The 20,161-nt window shown below is 39.2% G+C and overlaps 1 protein-coding gene across 1 annotated transcript in view; it reads left to right on the forward strand.

The window, feature by feature from the left end:
* The window catches only part of col14a1a (collagen, type XIV, alpha 1a), a 126,159-nt gene that overhangs the window by 95,811 nt on the left and 10,187 nt on the right, over positions 1-20,161 (forward strand). Inside the window, exons 37-44 of the mRNA XM_029452333.1 lie at positions 1,352-1,447; positions 1,968-2,021; positions 9,376-9,429; positions 15,132-15,185; positions 15,316-15,387; positions 18,190-18,225; positions 19,398-19,464; positions 19,577-19,768. Of these exons, the coding sequence (XP_029308193.1) occupies positions 1,352-1,447; positions 1,968-2,021; positions 9,376-9,429; positions 15,132-15,185; positions 15,316-15,387; positions 18,190-18,225; positions 19,398-19,464; positions 19,577-19,768 (625 nt within the window). The remainder of the gene's footprint in view (positions 1-1,351; positions 1,448-1,967; positions 2,022-9,375; positions 9,430-15,131; positions 15,186-15,315; positions 15,388-18,189; positions 18,226-19,397; positions 19,465-19,576; positions 19,769-20,161) is intronic.

Below are 20,161 nucleotides of genomic sequence, written 5' to 3' on the forward strand. Positions count from 1 at the left end.
TCAGACACGTAGGGCTGTCATTCAAGACAATAAGCTTGTTTATCTCAACCATATGTCCCACTATGACTTAGTCGAGTGACGGTGTATCGAGTGAAGTACTTGCAGTGGCCCACCCAGAACTTAAAACTTAGCACATCCTAAAGAATGAAACAAAAACAGGATCAAACTCATCCTAGGATTTTTTCAATACAGGCCATATGTTTTATATTTGATGGGTGTTATTCTGTTAGTTTTGGAGTGAGATGTGGTTTTCTGTCCTGCTGGCACACACATACTCTACTGTACACACGTATATGTTAATGCATGCCTGCCAGATCACATTTGTGTTAGCTCAGCAGCATTTGTACCTCTGCAGCAACAGCCAAGTTTATTTGAATAGTCCAATTATTCTGTTGTATAAGACCAACTCCTCCATAAATTCTTCTTTATTCATTCTCACTAATCACTTTGGGTAGATTACTTCTTACAGTATAAGCACTCTGATAAGTAGAAAAATAACTTGTGGAGTTGTTCAAATAAACCTTTAAATAATTTAAATCTGTAAATCAATTAATCTCTTCAAGTAAATCAGCACCGTATTTTAGCAATATTTATTATTTAGTTAAACATGACATAACTCATTTCAGTCCTCTGTTTATCCCCCCCACACACTCTATTCATCCATTCATTTATATCTGATCCAAAGTTTCTTTTGATTGTTTGCATAGATAAGAAAGACATGAAGCCAGTAACTGTATGGTTGAACAGTAAAACAATAAATACAGCCAGAGTAAAGAGTACTTTGGCTACTGCTGCTGCTGAGCCAACAAGCTGTGAATGCTGCGAATCAGTGGCGGTTTACAGGAATTCCTCTTTTCTGATTCCCACTGTAGGAACCCTGAATGCAGCTCATACACGCGGATCAAATAAGCCGCCACACTGGCACAACCTGATTATTGATGGATGGACAAAGTGTCATAATCTAATTCCTGTAGTAGATATCATCATGGAACCAGCTAATGGTAGCAAAAGCCCGACAATCATGTAGTGATGATGTTGACCAGAGTTTATAGTTTTAACTTGAGGGACATTGTTTTGAGTTTGAGTTGGTGCCGCTTTCGAGGAAATGGGCCCACATCCATTACTTTAGCAGATATAAGTTAATTAAAGATTATTTAGTTATAATAAGAACTAAAACCATATAGTTAAGATCTGCAATTGTCAAGTGCATTTAATATGTTAAGACTTGATATCTATACACATCCCCGCCAGCCGAGGCCAGAGGCATTATGTTTTCGTGTTGTCTGTCCGTCCCATTCTCAGGAACTCCTGTGACTTTGAAACATTGAAATCCATTGTGTTGTTTTCACAGGGACCTCATGGGCCAGTGGGAGAGATGGGCCCTTCTGGACCATCAGGACCGCCCGGTCCTCAGGGACCCAGTGGTCTCTCTATTCAGGGCCCCCCGGTAAGACCTTGCTTGTGTGTGTTTGTGTGTGCATGCTGAAAGACAGAATGATGTCATATGATCAGGAGTGCAACAACACATCAGTTACTTGATCATTTCAACATTAAGATTCTGTAAGCGTAATTTAACTACCTCTTCCTCTCAATACAACTCACTGTGGCTCTAATGGTAAGATGGAACATGTTTGTGATAAAATGTTAAAAAAAGAAAGAAACTGGTAAAAGATTTGAACATTTCTGACATTGCCAAAGCATCACTGCTGCAATGAATTATGATGAAACATAGTCACAGAAAGTCTGTGATTAGACACTTGAGCTGTCAACCACCTGCCACTATGAACTGACAAATGTTGTCGTATGCCTCACATAGACGTCCAGACCTTGAAGGATCTCGTCCAAAGCACGCTGAAGCTGTTCTGGGGGCTTGTGGGGACCCAAAATCTTATTAAGATAACTGATGTTGGTTTTTCCAGTCCTTTGGTGTGACCCTCTGAGATGTAATAACATTGTTTGTTTTACAGGGTGGTGGTGGGGAGAAGGGAGAGAGAGGAGAGATCGGCCCAGCCGGACAAATGGTAGGATAACATTTCCCAAACATCCCGACATTATAGTAAGATACAGAGGTGAAGTGTGTGTTGAGGTGGGTTGATATCACTCCCAACATCACAAAGTACAATCTAGAGGGGCAACTATTTTCCAATCTGCTTGACATGCAGTAAGTTCTCCCTCTGTTTTTCTCTTGACTAAAGGAGCTAAGTAGTATTGGGTTATTACAAACCTGTGTGTGTGTGTGTGTGTGTGTGTGTGTGTGTGTGTGTGTGTGTGTGTGTGTGTGTGTGTGTGTGTGTGTGTGTGTATAAATTGTGTATGTGTGGAGAATACAGATGAGACGTACACTGAGGTGCCTTGGCCCTGAAGGCTCACAGAAATGAGACTTAAAGGCATATTTCTGTAACTTCAATCCATTTTTCATTATATTTATTTTTTGTTTAAACATTTGACTTTTTTCTATAATGCTTTAAATTAGACCAGAGGTTTGAGACGTGTCACCCTCGGGGGGCTCCAGATAGCTTAAAGGGAGGCCCAATGAATGGAGGTGAAACAATATTATATTAGTAATGAAAATAGGATCACACAGAACATGGGTCTGCAACCTGCGGCTCAGGAGGCACATGCAGCTCTTTAACCTCTGTAGTGGCTCCCTGTAGCTTTGGCCAACAAAAAGAAATTGAACTAAATATTTATTTTTCTGTATTTTCTTTTACACAGTGGACAATCTTTCAAAGGGAACGCCTCTTATCTTGAAGTTTGAGGTGATATTGTGACACTGAAATAAAAATGTTTTATATATATTTCGTCCACTAAAATATGCGTCACATTCTCCTGCGTCTACGGGCATATACCTGCATAGTTCTGTGTTTCATTTATTTCAAAGTAGACCTAAACATGCCAGTGTACTTTTTCTTCCTCTTCAAAAGAGTTTGGTGTTTTCCTTTATGATCTCAACAGTTTCCTTTATTGTCATTCTGTAATTTCATAAATGCAACAAATATAGTATAACTATATATAAAACTTATAAGCTGTGCTCCAGACAAATCTTATTTGATGGAAGAGGGGGCAAAATGGCTCTTTTTCTAGTTAAGGTTGCCGCCTCCTGACATAGAATAACTTAAATGTGTGTGATTTGGTTAAAGGTGCTATGTGTAGTACTGAGCCACCTGCTCCGAAATAGGGGGCAGCGTTTCATCTCTACTACTGGGTCTATGTAATCGAAATGTACAGTTTTCAGTTATTTATATAACCCTAGTATAGTATGTTACCTGATGCTTTTTTGTTGTTGTTGTCGTAGTTTGGTATATTAATGGTATATTCTAGTATATAGTATATACTGTACACTAGAGATATTCTATATCTCTTTTAGTGTTGATATGTAGGCTTATACTGTGTATTTTTACTCCTGTGCAATGCCTGGATATCATGCTGCGTTAACACTTAGAATTTCCCAATTTGGAATCAGTAACGTACATCTATCTACCAATCTATCTACCAATCTATCTACCAATCTATCTACCAAACTATCTACCAATCTATCTACCAATCTATCTACCAATCTATCTACCAATCTATCTACCAAACTATCTACCAATCTATCTACCAATCTATCTACCAATCTATCTACCAATCTATCTACCAATCTATCTACCAAACTATCTACCAATCTATCTACCAATCTATCTACCAATCTATCTACCAATCTATCTACCAATCTATCTACCAATCTATCTACCAATCTATCTACCAATCTATCTACCAAACTATCTACCAATCTATCTACCAATCTATCTACCAATCTAATCTATCTACCAAACTATCTACCAAACTATCTACCAATCTATCTACCAATCTATCTACCAATCTATCTACCAATCTATCTACCAAACTATCTACCAATCTATCTACCAATCTATCTACCAAACTATCTACCAAACTATCTACCAATCTATCTATCTATCTATCTACCAATCTATCTACCAAACTATCTATCTATCTATCTATCTATCTATCTATCTATCTATCTATCTATCTATCTATCTATCTATCTTTCTTTCTTTCTATCTTTCAATCAATCAATCAATCAGCAGGGAAAGAATACGCAAAAAATAACCAAAGCTGGCTGTTTTCAATTTGTAATTCTAAGCAGTTTTAATGAAGCAAACAAAAACAGAAATTAATTCACAGTTTTTTAAAAGTGAAGGGCCATGAAAATGGTCTAAATGTATCCTAATCAAAAACTAATTACATGCAGCTAAAATGCTGCACAGTACAATGTAGTATGTATAAACAAAACTAAAAACAGTTTGGATTTGTACAGTTTTGTGAAAGAGGGAGAGACCGGGAGAGTTATAGGGAGGAGGTGAGGGAGATATGGAGATAAAGGTTCAAATAGCCCTGTGCGCGTGTGTGCGTGTATGTGTGAGACTGTTTTGTTGCTGACACACACATGCACGTTGACCGGTCTAATGGAATCATTGAGATGTGAATAATCATTACCAGCATCTTCATTATTGGGCAGTGAACCAATCAGAGCTAATACTGAACTCATTTAATGGAGTTCTACTGGGAGCCATAGACATCAGCAAGGACTGACTCGATGTTCTCATGACTCCGTAGCAGGAAGAAAGTTTATTTTTCAATTGAGATTTTGTCATTAATCTGTCTTTTTTTTTATACTTTCCTGTAAAAATATATTTCTTGACACATTGAAGCGCTTGAAAAGCACAAATAGTTTCTGTTACAAACAGTAGCTGTGGTCTGCCTCGTACTTTCAGTGCCCTGCACACTTTCACAGCTGTTCTTTATTCTGCTTCATTAGACCTCTGCTCAGGTTGATGTTGGGTAGAGCTGTTCTGGGATTTATTTAAGGTCGCAAAACTCAACGCACCAAGAATAATTTCTGTAAATTGTCTCATTTTAACAGGTGCAACAAGAGGGTCAATCACACACACACACACACACACACACACACACACCAACTGATAAGCAGAATGAAAGTTAGTGAGATGAGAAGAACACACGGGAGAGAAGAGATCTAATCAGGCTGAAAACACCTGTGAGGGTGTACCATGGGTGTGTAGAGACTTTTAGTTGGATCCAGAAACCTTCGTGGGCCTTGGCTCACTATGTTGCAGAGTGCTCCCCGATAGATCATTTTCCCAATTCTTCTCAATCAATTTCACAGTCTTGGCTTATGACCTCGTTGTCACCAAATTTGAGTTTAAATCAAGCGTACAAAAACAGATGTTTTGCACACGTTGCTTCCACAAGACATTTATGTTTTTCCAGAATTTATATTAAGCGATTTCTTTAAATTGTTTGGAAGTGGAGAATGTGGCAGCCAACATCCCTATAAGCTCTTTAAGCTCCATCACAGTCACACACTGAGTCAAAGTGGATCCTGCTGCTGCAGCACTATCTTGTGCAGGTCTGTCCTAAGAATACTTTACTTCTGGCTGAGATGGATTTATCTAGGTGCGCCCGTTATTGTTGTCCATTGCTGTTTTGTCTGAGGATCAGAACAAATTGAATACGATGGTGGCTTCCATTATGGCTCTGAGCCCAGATTCTCTGGAGGATGTCACAGAGCAGAGGTGCTAACCAGTGTGACTTAGGGCTCAAGGTTTGATTTTAATGGATTTTTGAACATCCATATAGATTTTTAGGAAAGGAATATTATTATTGATTTAACATGTGCGTATTTCATTGGCAATGTTCCTGTCAGTGGTGAGCACCTAAACTCGTAGTTAAAGATCCTTTTGTTTCCTGTGTCTCTATATGCCCTCTTGACGAACTGACAACCTGTTATTTTTTCTGCCTTCTACGCACTGCATCCTGGGATAGGCTACTACAACAGTGCTCTATATAGGAATACAAAAGGTTATTGAAAAAGTGGATAAATTCATTTAAAATTCATTACAACCAGATTTAGCTGCAGTCAAGCTCTCCATGCAGAGCTGACACTGCAAAAGTTTTGATTTTGAGAGACAGCTCCAACACACAGCGTAAAAAAAACAATATCTTTTTTTTCCACACCAGAGCACAACTTGTTACAGTCGCTGCTCCCATCTGTCGATCTCAGATCGTGTCAAACTGATACATCGATCTGCTTTCAGAGCAATGGTTTCACGCCATACTGTATTATAGGATGGTGATCAGCCTCTGCAGAGTATCTTTATTAATGTTGGTTGTGTACTAATGCTGATAATGCTCAGAAAGTTTGTGTCTGCAGGGTCTTAATTATAAAACTTCATTTTACAAAGCTGACTAAAATGTATTGAACAGGTGTTTATTTTAGTGCTGATGTAGATAAATGGAGGCAGAGCTGTAAAGACAATTTGTTGTTGTGCTGATATGATATGATCATGTTTCTGGTGATTTATAGTTTCTTCTCCCTGGATATGTTTCTATTTGTATTTACTGTTTTGTGTGTCTCAGAAAATTGAATTTGTTTATTTTGAGGTTTTTGTGAATTGATGAGACTAGAATTGCAGTCGCTGATTGGAAGTCAAACTAATAGTGTTTCTGAATTTCTACCACACCTGTTTAATTTTGACCTTCTTTAAGTTCTTCTTCTTCTTTATGGACACTACTGTAGCATTAGAATTGTAACACAAATACATTCAGTTGTTTAGTGTTTGAAGCAAAATGCTAAATTAAAAGTAAAGCATTTTAAAGAGCCTGTCCACAGGAGGCTTTTTTCTTTCTTTTATAAAATATGCTTTCTACAGGGGTACTAGGTGTGAGAACAATGTTGTTTCTCTTTTAGGCATGATTTTATTGCCTCTATTAAAAATGTTAAAAATTGTGTTGCAGTTTTTCCAAGAAAGGAATAAGCAATAACCATTTACATAAGGAGAGAAGAACTCTCTCAGAGCGCTGCAACACTTCCTGATGCAGCACTATCTAGCTCTCTCTCTCTCTCTGCCTGCATAGTCCCATTAATAAAAGCTGGCAGTGCAGCCCTGTGCCACACTATGTTACCGGGTAATAATGTGTTTTGTCAGAGAGGAATATGAATGTTTGTGTGTGTGTGTGTGTGTGTGTGTGTGTGTGTGTGTGTGTGTGTGTGTGTGTGTGTGTGTGTGTGTGGCTCAGTGGGGGAATATTGTAGCTTCCAGGGCCCTGTTGTAATATACGAGGGACCACAGAGAATATCACAACTCTAAAACATAAATTACCTCTCTCGCTTTCTCTTTCCCTCTCCATACTCTCTCCATCTCTCGCTCGCTCTTTCCCTTTTCCTGTTTCTCTCCCTCTCTCTCTCTTTTCTCATTTCTCATTTTCTCTCTTTCTTTTCACTCTCTTCATCTCTCGCTCTCTCTTTCTTTTTCACTCTCTTCATCTCTCGCTCTCTCTTTCTTTTTCACTCTCTCTTCATCTCTCGCTCTCTCTTTCTTTTTCACTCTCTCTTCATCTCTCGCTCTCTCTTTCTTTTTCACTCTCTCTTCATCTCTCACTCTCTCTTTCCTTTCCTGTTTCTCTCCCTCTCTCTCTTCATCTCTCTCTTTCTCTCATTTTCTCTCTCTTCATCTGTTTCTCTCCCTCTCCTCTCCGTCTCTCGCTGCAGTAAATACAATGTAACCTTGTCATCAGCGTCCCCTCCACCTCTGTTTCAATTTGACAGTGAAAAATGCAGCTGCAATGAATTACAAAAAGGTGTGTGTGTGTGTCCATCTTCTCATCTCACTAACTTTCATTCTGCTTATCTGTGTGTGTGTGTGTGTGTGTGTGTGTGTGTGTGTGTGTGTGTGTGTGTGTGTGTGTGTGTGTGTGTGTGTGTGTGTGATTATTTTCGTTTTTGTCTGAACGGAATATAGATTGTGTGGTCAATAACTTAAACTTGGTCTCCTTCTAGACCTTCCGCAGCTGTATGTATTTGCACCTCTTAGCCCCCCATCTCTCACTCCCCCTTGATCTGATCTTTAATTTATTAGTTCTTGTTGCTCATAATATTCCCAAGGCCTGGTCGATAGCCTCGGATAGCTGTGTGTACTGGTATACATGCCAATTACACAGCAAAAACCAGGAGTACTTAATAAACTTACATAAACATTTAAACTAACTTTTATAACACACTATAATGTAGCTGTAAGCTTATATAAGGACATTTCTAATATTGTATTTGTTATTGATAACATTACATACGTAACTGTAATAATGACAAATTATATTTAATTACAAACATAAACAAATCTAGCAATATTTTTATTTGTAAAGCATTTATTAATAATATATACTTAATATTTAATATTAATTACAACATATCATTCATATGTTAATATACAATTCATGGATGCTTGACAAAACATGAATAGATACTTAAACATTTTCTTATGTCGCTACATATAGCTACATTACAGTGTGTTTAATAAACATTATACTGCGTATAAGTGCTAAATAGAGGGGGTGTAGTGGTTAAAATACAATTATAATATAATATCCTTTCCTTATCCTATTTATTTAGTCATTTTAGTCTGTAATTTATTCACTTTAAGTGCACTGAGAATGTTTAAACCAGTTTCCAGTACATATTAATTTGTTTAAATTTTTAAATCAAGTTTAATTTAAGTTACAGTCTCGCAGATTTCTATAAAATTGAAACACGTTGCTGCACCAGCTTACTTCCCTGCTCCTGGTGTGTGTGTTGAAGTGTGCAGTTAAATGTGTGGAAGCGGCAGGGGAGATATTATTGCCGATGTCTTTGGAGAATGCACATCTGCCAACATCTAAACAGCGGCACATCATTAATCATAAGAGGCCTGTCCTCTGCGACCCTGGCCTGTAATTTGTAGGACCTTTTAACAGTGCTAACTGTCCAGTTCTATGAGCACTCCACTAATACTGAAGTGCAGAGATAAATCACCTCAACACTTAATCCATGACTGTATTTTGGAATCGGCAGTGTGCATTGACCTGCAGAGAGGTGGATGAAGGGGAAATGGGGCAGGAGACGGAGCAGCAGGGTGGCCTGCTGATATATAGACCGACCTGTAGTAGAGCTTGGTTCTCCCACAAATCACATTTATGTCCAGTGCTGTGAAAGCATCATTGAGCAAGGCCGCAAACCCTTATCTGTTTAGACTTTTGGTTGAATGTGTATATGCATTTTACTTATTATCATTATCATTATCATTAGATAAGAAAATGCCTTCTTGTTAAACTGTATGTTATTTGACAGATGAAATGTCTTGGACTAGAATGAATAAGAGAGATAACTCCACATGTCAACAAACCTGAACATAAACTTCACATTAGTCGTTTAAATGCCACTCTTCTTGGTTTTATATCTTCACTAAATGTTCAGTGGCGTGCTGTATTTAATGTGTCAGTGTTGTGATGTGATTCAAACCTGCTTGTTTGTGTTTTGTTTAGGGTGTTCCTGGAGGCTCAGGCTCCCCTGGTAGAGACGGCCCCCCAGGAGCAAGGGTAAGATAATACACTGACATTAGCTCTGTTAGTTAGTGTTACAGTGTGGTTCTCAGGGAGATACAGTATACTGTTGTTATGATGCATATATCTATTCTACTGCAGTAGAATCTAGTTATCTATACATACAGTATACAGTATATCTCAAAAGTGAGTACACCCTTTAGATTTTTGCAAATATTCTGTTATATCCTTTCAGGGGATAACATTATCCTACTGAAACTTTGATATAACTTAAAGTAGTCAGTGTGCTGCTTGAATAACAGTATAGATTTATTGTCCTTTGAAAATTACTCAGTACACAGCTGTTAATGTCTAAACAGCTGGCAACAAAAGTGAGTACACCCCATAGTGAACATGTCTAAATTGTGCCCAAAGTGTCAATATTTTGTGTGACCACCATTGTTATCTAGCACTGCTTTAACCCTCCTGGGCATGGAATTCACCAGAGCTGCACAGGTTGCTTCTGGAATCTTCTTCCACTCCTCCACGACGACATCACGGAGCGCACGGATGTTGGACACCTTGCACTCCTCCACCTTCCTCTTGATGATGCCCCACATGTGCTCAATTGGGTTTAGGTCTGGAGACATACTTGGCCAGTCCATCACCTTAACCTTCAGCTTCTTCAGCAAGGCCGTTGTCATCTTGGAGGTGTGTTTAGGGTCATTATCATGTTGGAAAACTGCCCTACGGCCCAGTTTCCGAAGAGAGGGGATCATGCTCTGCTGCAGGATGTCACAGTATATATTGGAATTCATGTGTCCCTCAATGAAATGCAGCTCCCCAGTGCCGGCAGCACTCATGCAGCCCCAGACCATGATGCTGCCACCACCATGCTTGACTGTAGGCAAAACACATTTGTCTTGGTACTCCTCACCAGGGTGCCGCCACACACGCCGGACACCATCTGACCCAAACAGGTTTATTTTGGTCTCATCAGACCACAGGACATGGTTCCAGTAACTCATGTTCTTGGATTCATTGTCTTCAGCAAACTGTTTGCGGGCTTTCTTATGCATCGGTTTCAGAAGGGGCTTCTGTCTGGGGCGACGGCCATACAAACCGATTTGATGCAGTGTGCGGCGTATGGTCTGGGCACTGACAGGCTGACATCCCACTTCTGCAACCTCTGCAGCAATGCTGGAAGCACTCGCACGTCTATTTTTGGAAACCAACCTCTGGATATGACGCTGAGCACGTGGACTCAACTTCTTTGGTCGACCCTGGCGAGGCCTGTTCCGAGTGGAACCTGTCCTGGAAAACCGCTGTATGATCTTAGCCACTGTGCTGCAACTCATTTTCATGGTGTTGGCAATCTTCTTATAGCCAAGGCCATCTTTGTGAAGCGCAATAATCCTTTTTTTCAGCCGCTCAGAGAGTTCCTTGCCATGAGGTGCCATGTTGTCCAGCATTCAGAGAGAATTGTGCCCAAAACACCAAATTTAACAGCCCTGCTTATCATTTACACCTGAATCCTTGTAACACTAACGAGTCACATGACACCAGGGCGGGAAAACAACATCATTGGGCACAATTAGGACATGTTCACTATGGGGTGTACTCACTTTTGTTGCCAGCTGTTTAGACATTAACAGCTGTGTACTGAGTAATTTTCAAAGGACAATAAATCTATACTGTTATTCAAGCAGCACACTGACTACTTTAAGTTATATCAAAGTTTCAGTAGGATAATGTTATCCCCTGAAAGGATATAACAGAATATTTGCAAAAATCTAAAGGGTGTACTCACTTTTGAGATATACTGTATGTAGATGAAGATATTGTATATAGAAACGTAGACAATAAAAGTATTTTTATTTATGTTTGAGTTGAATGGGGTATAAAAACATAATCTTGAAAGTGGGACTTGAAGGCACTTGTTTTGGTGTCAATGTTAAAGAAATCCTACAATGGACAAAATAAATGCATATCTTTCTGCTGACACCGTCATTACTAGTTGAAGAGGGTGCTCTAAGATATGAAAAAAGGCCAATCAGAATTGGTTTTAAGAAAAGATATGGAGAATAACAATACACGACAACATAGAGACATTTCTTTCTTTTTTTTATAAAAAGGTTTTTATCCTTTGTAAATAAATTGAGCGATCATGAAAAGGTAAAACGTGTTTTTAGATGGGCTTTAAGTAAGAAAATATTTGTGGCAATGTGGTACTTTTCCAGCTGTGTACATTATCTACATCTACAATGTCTTTTCATAAAACCGTACAAGTCTTTGCCTCATTTATAGAAAACAGCATAGTAGTAGTCATTGTAGTTGACAGAGGAATCCGGCTTTACAATACCCAACTGGGCTGTAAATACCAAAACAGTAACGCAGCCAGAGCGTAATGTGTCGACAAGCAGAAAGAAGAGGTTTTCTCCAAATGCGTAATATGATAGTAGAAGAGTTTTGCCCTGGCCTGGCTCCTGGCGAGGTGAAAGACTCTGCACATAATCCATCTGCTGTCTCTTTGTTGGCTGACAGGGCTCCCGGCGCTCATCCCCTCAGTGCTAGTTTTCAGAACCTAGTTTCAGGCCTGTCATGTGGTTCCCTTCAGGACAATTATATGTTTACCGGGGTTTCTTCTCACAACGGCAGATAGGTTTGGAGTTTATAAACTTTCAGCAAGAAAAGCATTAACTCAGTCTGTTTGGGTTTAATTTAGTTTCTCTTATGGATACTAGAGATCTTTTTAAAGAACACCACATCAGATTTACTCTCAAATCTGATCTTCAATTACTATCAAACCAATTTAGTGAGACTCTTTTCAAGCTACAACTTATGTGATTTGAAGGAAAGAATATCTCTCTAGAATATTATCAATCTTCACCACGTGATTCTTTTATAATGCCATTAACAAAGTCCTCTTCAGCAGTTTACTGAGTCCAGTCCTCATCACATTTTAGAATTACCAGCCTACACTGAACTGTGTGGTGATGTCAACATACCCACACACACAGAATACAGTACATGTTTACTAATGTAATTGTGTGTAATCATGTGAAATGATTAATTGTGGAGTTATTTTAGATGCTACATTATGGGAAAGATTCCCCCTTTGCAGCACTGACGATGCCAATTCTCCCACATCCATGTTTCATCAAGATGCTACAGACCTGTTGTGTATTTTTCATGTTTTGTTTTTAAAGACAACAAGAAAGAAATTCCACCACGGGTATGTTTGAAGAATTACAAAGAGCTTATTATAATTTAATTTCCATACATGATAGGACATCTTCAAATCAATACTTTGTTTTATTGTTGCAGAATAACCGCATCGTCACACTCTGATGTTTCTGGCAGCGTGCTCAGGCTGAATTCCCTCTAAATGTTTTTTTCATTGAAAGCAGTAGTGAAGGGGACGCAGTGAATACTGATAAGAATCAATTCACAAGAGGTCATCAATGCGACAACAATTTCTGTTATCACTATTCATTTGACAGCGATATGGAAAGTAGAATCTAGTCAACTGATCGGTAATTATGAACAAGAAGCCGCTTTTGAAAATGAACTCATTCACAGTGCTTGTGCGACTTTTGCCACCCGGTGGGGGGGTTATCAGCCACTAGTCTGTATCATCCGATGTGCACAAAGCAGACGGGGAAAGCAGATAGCCCTTTGTTGACTCATAGTGAAACGTACCAGCTTCGTACTAGTCCACTGGGCATAAACACTGCAAAACATTTTGTAAGATGTATAAAGCCAAAAATAGTCTGGCAAAGATTGCACTGCAGTGGCCAGTTAGCTCAGAGAAACAACAGTGACTGTCTCCTGGGTACTCGCAGTGAAAGCAATACATCTATATTTTGTCATTGAGGCTCGGATTAAATAACTTTTTCAACTCAGGACCAAACTAATTAGATCAAACCTTTTCCCCTAAATATAGGCTCATTATAACATGCTCCTATATAACTCCTGTCAAAACTCCCTACTTCATTATTTAAGATATACTGATGACTTGTAAATTATCCCACACTGAGAAGGTGCAGTTCTCGTCAAAGTTTTACTTCTTGGGGTTAGGGGTATTTTAATATAAATAAAAAGTTCAGTTTCAGAAACAGAAAATAATTGTTAACACAGAAATAGTCTGCTCTTTGTTGGTGGGTGTTTCCGCATGCATACAAAAATCTGAATTAGAATAGCTTTACCACAATTGTCTTGGACTATAGGTCAGACTGTAAACCTATTGCAGCTTGGAATATAACAGCAGTGATACATGTTCATGAGCCTGAACTTTTTCTATGAATAACAGAATGAAGTTCAATATTTGGATTAAAATTAAAGCGGTATTGGGAACGTTTATAGGATAACACCTCTCGTCCCAATGTCACATCTAATGCTTGTCTGCGTCACAGTGGAAACTTTATTTGTCTTAAGATAACGATTATTTTTGTCCCAGACATGTTTCTGCTAAATTTGAAAGGATTTCAAAGTTAAGTGTCTGACTCTGTGAGACTTGAATATTGTGAGGAACTAAGAACTCCTCCAGAGTCCCATTAGTGAGTTTACCAGAGCGAGTGTTTACTGTGTGACACCAGACTGAGTTGTCTGATGTCACATTCTGGCTCAGCTTTTCAGAGAAGCTCATGCACATGGTATTATTTAATAAATTCAAATTTTGTTATGCTGTCAAACACTTAAATTTGGTGTATTTATCTATTTATTTTTGAAGGTAGAGATCCCCATGAGACTTCAACAAAGCTGGATGCTTTAGCTGTTGTTGTGGGGAGCATGTAGGATGTTACGCCTCAGGGGAATTTCCTGCTCCAAGATGTGCTGTCACTCTTTGTTTTACTAAATGGGATTACAAAACTTTATATATGCTGAGAAATCAAAGAAAACTAACAAATGAAGTTTTGTTTAATGCTTTTTTCTAGTTTTATTTTATCTTTACGCTTCATTCATGGCTTTGTACCCTTAGACAGGTTTAACCATATAAGGAGTGTGTCCATGTTGGCATCAGCCTCAATGTTTGACCGCAAAGTAACTTCAGACATCCAAGCTAAAAATGAAAGGATTAACTGAACTTCAGGTTGAGCTGTTTTCCAGGACGATCTGAGGCCAAGTTCAGCTTCCAAAAATGTGTATTAATAACACTAAATGAGTTCAATTTAATGGACTATAAATATTAAGACAGATCAAAGCCATCATCATCTTATTATATATCGTGTTATTATATGTCATGCCTTCACAAAACCAGACCCTACAGAATTGTCATACAGAAGGTATGAATGTGCTACTAAAGTTAAAGCTCCAGTTTCATAATCACGTGTTCTCTTCAGACCACAGCGTCATGGAGAAGACATTAAATGGCGGAGATGGTTTTAAGCACCTCAAGGCAACTAAAATACACATTGTGAAAAACTTAACAGTCTTATTGTGAAAAACTTTCAGGAAGAAAGCACCTGTGTTTTGTACAAACTGTCTTCAAGTAAAACCACACATAAGGGTTTGATTGTTTTTTGTCAGACTTTGAGGTTGGATAACAACCAGTGGAAGTAGCAGCTACTGTGTTTGGTCTCCGTCAGTAGCCTGTATGTTAATTGTATTAGAAAATAAAAGTCTTACTGTCGGTTTAGTCTGGAGACTGGCAGGAAATTCCTCAGACCATTTAGGAAGGGCTTGTGCAAAACAAAGTTCAACCTACAATTATAATAGTGCAGCTAATATTTAATAGTGTTTTTATCTGCGTCTGTCAGGGTCTGCCGGGTAATAATGGACCGCAGGGACGACAAGGACCTCCTGGACCCGGTGTAAGTCTCTTTTCTTATTATTCTCAGCATCATTTTGTCTGTCAGATCATCCTGATACATGGGGCTGACTGATCCTTCTGCTTTCTTCTTCCTCTCCGTCCTTTTCTCTTATTGCCTGTCTTTCTCTCAGGGATCCCCGGGAGCACCAGGAGCGCCAGGACCTGGTGGGTCAGCAGGGCCCCAAGGAGATCACGGACTTACTGTGAGTAAAAACGTTTTGTTCGAGACACAAGAACACCATTGAAAAACATGTGAAAAGTCCACTCAAGAGAATTGGACACAACTTATCTTATTATTAACAATGAAACAAGTAGGACTCTCTACTACATTCTCCTCCTTCTCATGTCTCCTCTTTAGGTGTTTTTCTCCCGTCATACCTCCCTAAAAAGGGGAAACAGTAACAACAATATCAGAGCTGCATCACAAAGCTACAGATTTGTTTAAATATAAATAACATTGCAGTTTGATTCCTGTTCCACTTTCTGATCTTCCTTCTTCTGACTGGAAACACCTGTTAGTCTTGCTCACAAGGCTGATCTTTTTAGAATGTCAAAAAGACAAATCTCATGAGGTGACTTAGAGCTCAAGGAATAATAATTCATCTTTTGAAAATCCAAATATGAAGGTTTTACTTTGATTCCAAACGTTCAGTAAGTCAGTGTGTTAATACCTCTAAATAGAAGAAGAAAGAAGTGACACAACACAAGCACAGAGAAGGATGCGGAGGAGAAGATGTTGGGTTCCAAACTTTGTGTAATGCTAACAGGAACAGATGATACTGTGATGTTGGTGACAGCTAATCTAGTCTTGGGTCAGCTCTGCAGGCCCGCAGCAAAGTTTGGCTCAGAGAGGCAGAGCTATAAATCACTTACCGACACTCTCTCCCCCTCACACACAGAAACACACCACACACACACACACACACACACACACACACACACACACACAAAAAAAGAAAACGGTGAGAGATCACATCTGCTTCATCTGAAACATAGAAGGCACACACACCCTTTATGAATGTATGCACATGTAGGAAACACGCAAATGGAGACAAAAAAGAAATGAGATCTTACTATCCTGAGCCATAATCTCTTAAACATCTTAAACTTTTCATTTCAAACTTCATCTCAACATAAAATTGTGCATTCAGTCCCCGTTCTGCCCCCTGCAACCTGCAGCCAGCTTTCTGCTGCAAGAGAATATTCTTCTTCTATAACAAGTGTTTTGTTTTTTTAAAAGCAGCCATTCTGCAGAGACATTTTCGCATTTTGTTTCTTCGTATGGTATCTGACCTTAAGATGTGGAAGTCACTCCTAGCAGTTTTGTTGAGGCAGACACAAAAGTGCCGCACATCTGTCTGAGACATTTGCTGAAGGACAGTGGATTTATATTATCCAAGGTACGATAAGAGTGTAAAGATGCAGTGTAGCAGGACATAAAGCCTTTGTGTCACTTATCACTTCTTGAGCTCAAGTCCTGGCATCTAATATGAAACCTCAAAACTGTTTTAGGAATGACATCATTCATCTGGAAATGTTATGCTCTATTTATCAGGATCAATATTCTTCAAATGTCATTACACAGTCCAGAACAAAACATGTTTTATTTGTAGCTTATTGTCCGCTCTTTGCAAAGTAGTTAACCTGTCCAAGTTGTCAAAGTCTTGAGGATTCAGAAGTGAAGCTGACTAGACATTTGGACTGTTTCATGTACCTCTGTTATCTATTATTATTTGCAGCTGGCCTCACAAGTCTATCAAGATGTCTCTTTCTGGTGTCCTCAGTATGTGACCTGGACAAAATATTGATTTTGAATGTGGTTTCCAGTGACTCGACCAGTCAGATTTATTTTATTTATCTGGATTGACTTGGTAGCAGGCCACCTTATGTTTGCCAGTGACAAACAAAAAAAAGCACCAATCTGTCCTGTGACTGTAGTCAGTCCACACTGAGATGCTGTGCAGGAGAAGAGTCATCGTAAACATGTGGATGAACTTTAAAAAACATTTTGAGTGAAAAAACATCGTCTCTGTACTCTGGATAGACTCTGCATATACTGGGCACTATGGGAAGATAGTTTTGATGAAATGATCAATTTAATTAGATTTGGATGAGACCTATAATTCTCTTTCTTTTTCACGCTCAGATACTTACTTTGGCTCCCGCACGGTTTGATTTGGTTTTCCCATATCACCCTGATAAGACCGGAGATATTTATATGCCCTCGATCCAGACAGACACACAGAGGAGGTCCAGGAGATGACTTTTATTGTGGAGACCTGCACTCCAATTCAGCGGCTGTGTCAAATGTTGGCACAGACTTTCTATCATCTGCAATATAATACACATTCTGTGTAATATGCCAGGCCTGCACACACATTTTCTCTCTTTGGTCAAGGACATGTTTTCCCCAAGATAAACAAGCTTTTATTCAAAAGCTGTAACAACATCAAACTGATATTTATCATATCAGCACATGGTTCTTTGGCCAGGAAATAGTTGTCTTTTATTTGCCACTGGATCGTAATGCGTCACACTGTAATATGCATTCGCTGGCTTTATGTGCTTGGCAGGTTTTTTTGTGCATGTGTATGTTGTGATCAGATATGCATCTGTGTGTTACAGTGTTGGCAGAAGCACAGAGGAAGCCCATCCAATGCGCAGAATTTCTCTCTGTTTGTGGGCTCACACGCTTTAGGGGATTATGTGTGTATTGTGTGTTGTCCTTAGGACAAAAAGAACCTGGACACAAATTTAAATGCATTTAGTAATGCCAGCTGTTAGATCGGAGAAGAAAAAAGTGTGTGTGTGTGTGTGTGTGTGTGTGTGTGTGTGTGTGTGTGTGTGTGTGTGTGTGTGTGTGTGTGTGTGTGTTGAAGAGGCATAAAGAAAAGGAGACTAATGAGTTGGGGACATTACAGGAGAGAGGGAGATGTGAGCTTTGCTATTTCTGCGTACACATCTCAGTCGAATGTTTATTCTCCTCCTGTGCTTTTATGTTCCAGGGTTCTGCTGGTACCAAAGGCGATAAGGGAGAAAGAGTAAGTCATTCCACTCACACAATTCAACCACTGTTTAGAACAAATCAAGTTTTACTGCTCCGTCTTGAAGTGGGAATATTGTTATTTTGCTGTAGTGAAACTCAGACTATTACTTATTAATGCTTCACACCCTTGTTTTTATGAAAACGAATTACCCTCCAGTACACATTCACTGTTTCTCGTTCGTCTTTTGTACAAACATTCACTTTATTTCTCTCTCGTTTCGAGCAAACCAAATCAAATCTGTGTTCATGGTTCATTTGCAGCTGAGCAGGGTCTGTTTTTTCGCTGACACAGTGGCAAGGCCATCACTTCAGAGGGCTTGAGAGGCAACTTGAATCGAATCTGTAATTCCTGTTTCGGTCCCATTTTATCAACTGTTAGGAACATTTATACCTCACTCCAGTTCATTTTCGTTGGAATCGACATTAAAGTTCCTGGCAGGATTTTCTCCTCTTTGTTGTGCATTTTGTGGGGTTGTTTTTCCTTTTTTATTTATGCAATATACTAAGTAATGGATGTCACATCAAAGTATTGGATGGCCAAGATTAGTACAAGGCTAAAGAGGAGACTGCCAGCTGTTGAATTCTTAATAAACATCAGCTAATCAGTGAGACCTTTTTGATTTAAGATGCATGTATGGCTTTTAAAGGTGTGACTATTACACTCAACCAATAAGGGTCCAGTGCCAATTATGCGAGTCAAAATGAAACTCTTTGCAATGGAATATTATTTTGAAGGAGTATTCTACGAGTTGGATATCAACAAAGGCTTTTCATAAATAAAGTCTCCAGTAAAAATGTGACTCAAGTCAGATTTCACTCACATTACTTACTCTAGCTATCAACTCCAATAAAAACATAAGGTTGATTTTAAATTGTGTTATTTTGTAGAATAACAGGTTATGCACAATTATGTTACATAGTTACATTTTGATTTGTATTTATTTGTGTACTTAATATAATTTGCTCACATAAGTGGGCTCTCTGTAGAACAATAAGGGGTATCAGAGTGTGGAATAAAGGTGGAGGACACTCATTAAAACACCCACCCACCAATACATCAACCACTGCTCTGCGTTTATTTTCTTGTGGTTACTCAAATAGAAAAGTGGTATCGGTCTACTGCGTGGTGTAATATCAGACCATAAGAACTCCGTGTTTGTTCTTCAGGGTGATGTGCAAACCCAAGCTGCTGTGCGTGCCATCGCACGGCAAGTGTGTGAACAGCTCATCCAGAGTGAGTAATCAGGGATATTTACACCAGCATCTTATTAAGTATAATTTCCTTTCCAAAAATGTTTCTTATAACCCCTACCATTCAAATCATTCTTCTCCTCTACCTCCTGCAGGCCACATGTCTCGCTATAACTCCGTACTGAACCAGATCCCCGTCCAGTCGGCGACGTCAGTCCGAACCATAACCGGTCCGCCCGGAGAACCGGGTAGAAGAGGCCTCCCAGGTCCTCAGGGAGAACAAGGGCCATCTGGCAGGTCAGGCTTCCCCGGTGGCAGCGGCCAGAACGGACGAGCGGGAGAGAGAGGTGAGAGAGGAAGATGTTTAAGGAAGATTAAGTGTTCAATGTGTAAGATATGCCAGAATTTAAACTTAAAACATTAAAACAATTAACTAACATCATCACCGTGTTGATGTTATGTCAAAGAGGTCTCTGTGTTGTGTTGCAGAGATATCCACTGAAGTTAGCATCTAACTGACAGCGCCGCTCCGTCCAGTCTGTAATACCACGTGTTCCTCTAGAGGTGATAGTGAGTCACAGTAGCTCCAGTCTGCCCTCAGTACAGAGAGAGAAGAAGTACAGCTGCCTGCTTGTAAATATTACAGCCATGTCCTGTGTCTGTTTAATAGTTTGTTTATTGGATTATATTCAAAGTGGCAGAAACAAGAAAACAACCTCGCTTCATCCTCTCAGCTGCCA

Source organism: Cottoperca gobio, chromosome 16, assembly GCF_900634415.1.
Source record: "Cottoperca gobio chromosome 16, fCotGob3.1, whole genome shotgun sequence".
NCBI classification, from domain to species: Eukaryota; Metazoa; Chordata; class Actinopteri; order Perciformes; family Bovichtidae; genus Cottoperca; species Cottoperca gobio.